Genomic DNA, 8,643 nt, shown 5'->3' on the forward strand with positions numbered 1-8,643 from the left:
CGCTAGCGTCGCACCTCGACAACAGCCAGTGAAATTGCAGCCACCATTTTAAAGATAAACGTCTTGTAAATCAAACCACAGTGTCCGATTTCAAAAAGGCTTTACTGTGAAAGCACACCATGCGATTATGTTAGGTCAGCACCTAGTCACACTGCTAGCTAGCCAGCTAGCCCCCGAATAGCAGCACTTTAGAAACTATTTCACTCGACGGAACGACTTGATTAGTGTAGTGTCAACAACGCAGCCACTGCCAGCTAGCCTACAAAGTCAACAACGCAGCCACTACCAGCTAGCCTACTCCAGCAGTACTGTATCATTTCAATCATTTTAGTCAATAAGATTCTTGCTACGTAAGCTTAACTTTCTGAACATTCGAGACGTGTAGTCCACTTGTCATTCCAATCTCCTTTGCATTAGCGTAGCCTCTTCTGTAGCCTGTCAACTATGTGTCTATCTATCCCTGTTCTCTCCTCTCTGCACAGACCATACAAACGCTCCACACCGCGTGGCCGCGGCCACCCTAATCTGGTGGTCCCAGCGCGCACGACCCACGTGGAGTTCCAGGTCTCCGGTAGCCTCTGGAACTGCCGATCTGCGGCCAACAAGGCAGAGTTCATCTCAGCCTATGCCTCCCTCCAGTCCCTCGACTTCTTGGCACTGACGGAAACATGGATCACCACAGATAACACTGCTACTCCTACTGCTCTCTCTTCGTCCGCCCACGTGTTCTCGCACACCCCGAGAGCTTCTGGTCAGCGGGGTGGTGGCACCGGGATCCTCATCTCTCCCAAGTGGTCATTCTCTCTTTCTCCCCTTACCCATCTGTCTATCGCCTCCTTTGAATTCCATGCTGTCACAGTTACCAGCCCTTTCAAGCTTAACGTCCTTATCATTTATCGCCCTCCAGGTTCCCTCGGAGAGTTCATCAATGAGCTTGATGCCTTGATAAGCTCCTTTCCTGAGGACAGCTCACCTCTCACAGTCCTGGGCGACTTTAACCTCCCCACGTCTACCTTTGACTCATTCCTCTCTGCCTCCTTCTTTCCACTCCTCTCCTCTTTTGACCTCACCCTCTCACCTTCCCCACCTACTCACAAGGCAGGCAATACGCTCGACCTCATCTTTACTAGATGCTGTTCTTCCACTAACCTCATTGCAACTCCCTCCAAGTCTCCGACCACTACCTTGTATCCTTTTCCCTCTCGCTCTCATCCAACACTTCCCACACTGCCCCTACTCGGATGGTATCGCGCCGTCCCAACCTTCGCTCTCTCTCCCCCGCTACTCTCTCCTCTTCCATCCTATCATCTCTTCCCTCTGTTCAAACCTTCTCCAACCTATCTCCTGATTCTGCCTCCTCAACCCTCCTCTCTTCCCTTTCTGCATCCTTTGACTCTCTATGTCCCCTATCCTCCAGGCCGGCTCGGTCCTCCCCTCCCGCTCCGTGGCTCGACGACTCATTGCGAGCTCACAGAACAGGGCTCCGGGCAGCCGAGCGGAAATGGAGAAAAACTCGCCTCCCTGCGGACCTGGCATCCTTTCACTCCCTCCTCTCTACATTTTCCTCCTCTGTTTCTGCTGCTAAAGCAACTTTCTACCACTCTAAATTCCAAGCATCTGCCTCTAACCCTAGGAAGCTCTTTGCCACCTTCTCCTCCCTCCTGAATCCTCCTCCCCCTCCCCCCCCTCCTCCCTCTCTGCAGATGACTTCGTCAACCATTTTGAAAAGAAGGTCGACGACATCCGATCTTCGTTTGCTAAGTCAAACGACACCGCTGGTTCTGCTCACACTACCCTACCCTGTGCTCTGACCTCTTTCTCCCCTCTCTCTCCAGATAAAATCTCGCTACTTGTGACGGCCGGCCGCCCAACAACCTGCCCGCTTGACCCTATCCCCTCCTCTCTTCTCCAGACCATTTCCGGAGACCTTCTCCCTTACCTCACCTCGCTCATCAACTCATCCCTGACCGCTGGCTACGTCCCTTCCGTCTTCAAGAGAGCGAGAGTTGCACCCCTTCTGAAAAAACCTACACTCGATCCCTCCGATGTCAACAACTACAGACCAGTATCCCTTCTTTCTTTTCTCTCCAAAACTCTTGAACGTGCCGTCCTTGGCCAGCTCTCCCGCTATCTCTCTCAGAATGACCTTCTTGATCCAAATCAGTCAGGTTTCAAGACTAGTCATTCAACTGAGAATGCTCTTCTCTGTATCACGGAGGCGCTCCGCACTGCTAAAGCTAACTCTCTCTCCTCTGCTCTCATCCTTCTAGACCTATCGGCTGCCTTCGATACTGTGAACCATCAGATCCTCCTCTCCACCCTCTCCGAGTTGGGCATCTCCGGCGCGGCCCACGCTTGAATTGCGTCCTACCTGACATGTCGCTCCTACCAGGTGGCGTGGCGAGAATCTGTCTCCTCGCCACGCGCTCTCACCACTGGTGTCCCCCAGGGCTCTGTTCTAGGCCCTCTCCTATTCTCGCTATACACCAAGTCACTTGGCTCTGTCATAACCTCACATGGTCTCTCCTATCATTGCTATGCAGACGACACACAATTAATCTTCTCCTTTCCCCCTTCTGATGACCAGGTGGCGAATCGCATCTCTGCATGTCTGGCAGACATATCAGTGTGGATGACGGATCACCACCTCAAGCTGAACCTCGGCAAGACGGAACTGCTTTTCCTCCCGGGGAAGGACTGCCCGTTCCATGATCTCGCCATCACGGTTGAAAACTCCATTGTGTCCTCCTCCCAGAGCGCTAAGAACCTTGGCGTGATCCTGGACAACACCCTGTCGTTCTCAACTAACATCAAGGCGGTGGCCCGTTCCTGTAGGTTCATGCTCTACAACATCCGCAGAGTACGACCCTGCCTCACACAGGAAGCGGCGCAGGTCCTAATCCAGGCACTTGTCATCTCCCGTCTGGATTACTGCAACTCGCTGTTGGCTGGGCTCCCTGCCTGTGCCATTAAACCCCTACAACTCATCCAGAACGCCGCAGCCCGTCTGGTGTTCAACCTTCCCAAGTCCTCTCACGTCACCCCGCTCCTCCGCTCTCTCCACTGGCTTCCAGTTGAAGCTCGCATCCGCTACAAGACCATGGTGCTTGCCTACGGAGCTGTGAGGGGAACGGCACCGCAGTACCTCCAGGCTCTGATCAGGCCCTACACCCAAACAAGGGCACTGCGTTCATCCACCTCTGGCCTGCTCGCCTCCCTACCACTGAGGAAGTACAGTTCCCGCTCAGCCCAGTCAAAACTGTTCGCTGCTCTGGCCCCCCAATGGTGGAACAAACTCCCTCACGACGCCAAGACAGCGGAGTCAATCACCACCTTCCGGAGACACCTGAAACCCCACCTCTTTAAGGAATACCTAGGATAGGATAAAGTAATCCTTCTCACCCCCCTTAAATGAATTAGATGCACTATTGTAAAGTGGCTGTTCCACTGGATGTCATAAGGTGACTTCACCAATTTGTAAGTCGCTCTGGATAAGATCGTCTGCCAAATGACTTAAATGTAAATGTAATGTAGATGTCACAGAAAACCATACAGGCATTTTTCCAGCCAAAGAGAGGAGTCACAAAAAGCAGAAAGAGATCAAATGAATCACTAACCTTTGATGATCGTCATCAGATGGCACTCATAGGACTTCATGTTACACAATACATGTATGTTTTGTTCGATAAAGTTCATATTTATATCCAAAAATATCAGTTTACATTGGCGCGTTATGGTCAGAAATGCATTGTCTCAAACAAACCACATCAAATTACAGAAATACTCATCATAAACATTGATAAATGATACAAGTGTTAAAAACACGAATAAAGAAACTTCTCCTTAATGCAACCGCTGTGTCAGATTTCAAAATGGCTTTACGGAGAAAGCACACTTTGCGATTATGCTAGGTCTGCACCTAGCCACAGAAACCCATACAGCCATTTTCCAGCCAAGGAGAGTGTCACAAAAGTCATAAATAGCATTAAAATTAGTCACTTACCTTTGATGATCTTCATCTGGTGGCACTCCCAGGTCTCCATATTAGACAATAAATGTTTGTTTTGTTCAATAATGTCCGTCTTTATGACCAAATACCCCCTTTTTGTTTGCGCGTTTTGTCCAGTAATCCGAATGCTTAAGGCGCGTGCACTAAGTCTAGATGAAAAGTTTTAAAAATACAATAAAAGTTAGTAGAAACATGCCAAACGATGTTTAAAATCAATCTTTTGGTTGTTTTTGTCATAAATAATCAATAATATTTCAACCGGACAAAAGCTTCGTCAATAGGAAAGGAGAAACAAGAAAGGCGCGTTCCCGATCAGGCGCATGACTGATGAATGGAAATTTCCACTGGCCACTGAAAGAGAAACAGTGCCTAAAGATTGGCCACATGTAGAGGAAGCCATAGAAACCGTGAACTGGGTCCTAAGTCTTTGTATGGTGGATAGGCTTTCAATGAAAAACAGCCTTTCAAAATGATTTCTATTTACCTTTATTTAACTAGGCAAATCAGTTAAGAACAAATTCTTATTTTCAATGACAGCCTAGTAACAGTGGATTAACTGCCTGTTCAGGGTCAGAATGACAGATTTGTACTTTGTCAGCAAAGGGATTTGAACTTGCAACCTTTTGGTTACTAGTCCAACGCTCTAGCCACTAGGCTACCCTGCCGCCCCAAATACAATTACTTCCTGTTTGGGTTTTCCTCAGGTTTTCGCCTGCCATATCAGTTATGTTATACTCACAGACATTATTTTAACAGTTTTAGAAACTTTAGAGTGTTTTCTATCCAAATCTATAGATCTAATTATATGCATATCCTATCTTCTGAGCCTGAGTAGCAAGCAGTTTAATTTGGGCACGCTTTTCATCCACAATTCAGAATGCTGTCCACTACCCTAGTGAAGTTAACAACTGTTCCACTGGTGCATGTTCATCAATTGTTCATGGTTCATTGAACAAGCATGGAAACAGTGTTAAAACCCTTTACAATGAAGATCTGTGAAGTTATTTGGATTTTTATGAATTATCTTTAAAAGACAGGATGCTTCTTTTTTTTGCTGAGTTTACATGGACAGTACCAGGCCATTCCAGAGTTGTGACCAACTGTTTGTTTGCTTGTTTTACCAACCTTGCTCGGGGTAGGGCTTTGTCCAAACAACGCCTCTCCCATTGGGTAGTGGAGGCTATCGCCAAGGCGTACAGTTGTCGGGGATTGAGTATGATGGATCAGGTACATTACCATGTACCACAAAAGATTGGAAAATCGGGGCGTTTTGCAAGTGTCCCATAGTGAGATGTCGAACCGAGTTGACTGAATGGGTTTGGGTTACGATATGCAACCCAGGTTCTTTGAGACATCTCACCAGATTGTCCCTCTTGCTTGTAAGAGGCAGAATTATCTAACATTTTTTTTAACCTTTATTTGACTAGGCAAGTCAGTTAAGAACACATTCTTATTTTCAATGACGGCCTAGGAACAATGGGTTAACTGGCTTGTTCAGGGGCAGAATGACAGATTTTTACCTTGTCAGCTCGGGGATTCAATCTTGCAACCTTCCAGTTACTAGTCCAACACTCTAACCACTAGGCTACCTGTCACCCCAGAAGAGCTGAACTATCTGTTCAGATCCCAGTCCTACCTACAGATTCTGTCATAGTAGTTTGTAAATTTAATTGACATTTTTAATTATTACCACATAGATGGCTGCCGGTACTACCCATCGTCGAATGTAAACTTAAATGTTCATGTCTATTCTATTATATACATTTCTCTGATTTCAATAGGTTTCCTATGGAGGCTTGACAATACAATTTAAAAACAACAGATATTCCCATTCAAGTTAACATTCTCTGATGTGTGGACCTTCAACCATCTTTGTGGTACCATTTGAAAGTTGAAATGTCAATTTTATTCTCCTTTTATTACATTTATTAGCCAAAACATGGCACCCACTCCTGTATTCAAGAGCATGTTGTGTCTCAACTGATGGCGGGCACAACACAAAAATCTAAGATCTAAAATACGGTCTGAGCTACAACATATGAGAATTTACAAGCTTTTAGAATTGACGTTTAAGGTAAAATTATAATTTTAATAAAAATCATTCTCAACCATTTATCTTTTCCAGTGATGAAGACATGGATGGTATGGTGTAAGCAGGTTGTAATACACAAGTAATTGCTATATACAGCCTGAAACTAAAGCCTAAAAAAATGTGTAAATGTTCCTTACAATCCAGAATGTTGAATAAATTACATTTAAACATACTCTACCTGTAGTGTTTGTCCTTTTGAGACAAAATAGCCACATGAAAGTATTGTTAACCAGCCTTTTTAGAGAGCTGGTAGGTTTGGCACCAAAGTAAAGTTAGTGCTCTCGTCAACAACTATTGAACCAATCATGCCATGTTAATGAACATAGTATATTCTGAATCAGAGAATGGAGTAAAATCACCACCTTTTTGGGGGAATTGAATAATTGTTTTTATTCAAATTAAATATTTAAAAAATTACAATAAAATAAAGAAATGTCTGGATTGTTCTCCATCCTCAGCTGATTCAGATGATACCATTTCCACTGGCATGGCATGCTTAGTTCAATAGCTATTGATGAAAGAACTGAATACGCAATATAAAACTACATTTACCTAGGTGGCAAGCCAAACCTTATACTTACAGGCTCTCTAAAAAGTCAGGTAAACAATACTTTCCTGTGGATATTCTGTCTCAAATGTCGACCCACTGAAGGACCAACCACACAGACACCCGATATAAACTTACTCTATGTAACTTTATTCAACATTATGGCTTGTGAGGAAACTTTCCAAGTTTTTGCAGTGCTTTGTTTCAAAATTGTGCATTACCGCCTAATTAATCAGACTAGGTATGGTGGGGTATGCAAAATAGGTCAACTTTGAACATCTTTATCTCTTGAATGTTTTGGCATTCAGGTCCAAAATGTCACTTTCTAAGTATGGAATGTTTCGTTCAACTCAAAGGGGGTGCTGTCAAAAAGTGATTGAATGCAAATAGATTTACCCTATACCAAGAATTGGTTTCTAGCCTGATTTATTTATTTTGTCAGATACATTCACTCAGTCGGCTGAATTGCTACTGTATCAGATATATATATATTTTAAACTACAACAACTAAATTAATTCTGAGTCCGAGTCATATGACCGTTTGTTATAACTAGTTAGTAAACAAAAGCTGTAGGGTACAGTTCGAGATTGCAATGAAAGTTATTTATTTCTGTATTGAGCAATCTCGGCAATGCAGTTGATGACAATTTGCTTCGAGAAGCAGCCATACGTAATGCACAGCTTCTGTTATCGAAATGCCAGACTGAAAGAAACAACTTTATAGACGATAAGATAACACTAGCAGAGACAGCACTAGCATGTAGGCTAGCTACATACAGCTAGCCAAAGACAAGATGCATCAACATCATTATTGTACAGTGGGAAAATAGCAAGCTATTTTCTACAATATATATGCTAATAACATCGATTACTGGCAATAGCAGGATAATAAAATCACAAACTTACCTTAGGCTTGTAGAGCCACTTTCGAAAGCGATTCATCGTTACCTCGCCACCTTACCCCTCCTTTGTCACCGACCGTTAACGTTATTCTACCTGTGCGAGACAGACTACTGAGACTAGCAAGCTAGCTACGTGGGAAATGTTGAACCCAATATGATATCCGAAATTGTAATTTAAAGAGTTCAAGTGTCTAACAAATTTCCTGAACACTTACGTTGTGTATCTATGTCTACAAAATCTACGATTGGCTAGTGCCTCACTGCCACTTTTCAAGTCCAACGGGAAAAAGCAATCATCCACGGATGGCTTCCATAGCTTTTCTCTCCCTCTGCTTGATGACAGTCACGTTGACAACATCGCCACCCACCTTCCCAGGGAAATGCTGCGTTCAAGACAACTGGGAACTCAGAAATGTCTGACTCCAAAACTCATTGTAGAAAGATGTCTATGGAGGGGGATCAGTGCCTGTTCGAAAATGCAATGGTTACATAATAAATCGGATTGTAAAAATTATGAATGCGTTATTATTATATATCAGTGTGCACGAGTAATGCCACAATTAAATTGCTAAATTAAAATGAAACTAGAAAATGGTTAATTGAAAATGGTAAAAAGAAAAAGACAAACGGTAAACAGAAAATCGTAAATATAATTAAGCTTTTTCATTTCTTTTCAATGTACATTTACATTTTCAAAGTGTATGCAAATTGCTTCTTGGAAGCCTGAACCAGGAGAGTAACGCCGAACCCCCATGTAGTAGTACATCCTAGCCATGTCGGGCTCTCTGTACATAGATTTTAGACTTGACATTGTAATTACCATTTTCTGTTAACCATTTACATTTAGAATTTCCCTTTCCAATTAGCTATGTTCGATTCATTTTAACATAGCAATTTTATTGTGGCATGAATAATGGGCACTGATATGAAAATATAAATGCATTATTATTTTCACATTCCTATTTCAGCATTGTAGTTTCGAACGGGCACTGATAAGACCACAGTAACTCGGACATATATCAGAATCAACCAATAGGAATCCCTAACAAAAAAACGGAGCAACTTTTTACTCAGAGGGGCCGACTTTCCGAGT

At 43.7% G+C, this 8,643-nt stretch overlaps 1 protein-coding gene across 1 annotated transcript in view; it reads right to left on the reverse strand.

Moving 5' to 3' along the window:
* The window catches only part of LOC135525818 (lateral signaling target protein 2 homolog), a 62,182-nt gene extending 54,288 nt beyond the window's left edge, over positions 1–7,894 (reverse strand). The window contains 1 exon segment of the mRNA XM_064953708.1: positions 7,555–7,894. Coding sequence (XP_064809780.1) covers positions 7,555–7,590 — 36 coding nt within the window. The 5' untranslated portion in view covers positions 7,591–7,894.
* Between the last annotated feature and the right edge of the window lie 749 nt (positions 7,895–8,643).

The sequence above is a fragment of the Oncorhynchus masou genome, chromosome 32 (assembly GCF_036934945.1).
Source record: "Oncorhynchus masou masou isolate Uvic2021 chromosome 32, UVic_Omas_1.1, whole genome shotgun sequence".
Classification (NCBI taxonomy): domain Eukaryota; kingdom Metazoa; phylum Chordata; class Actinopteri; order Salmoniformes; family Salmonidae; genus Oncorhynchus; species Oncorhynchus masou.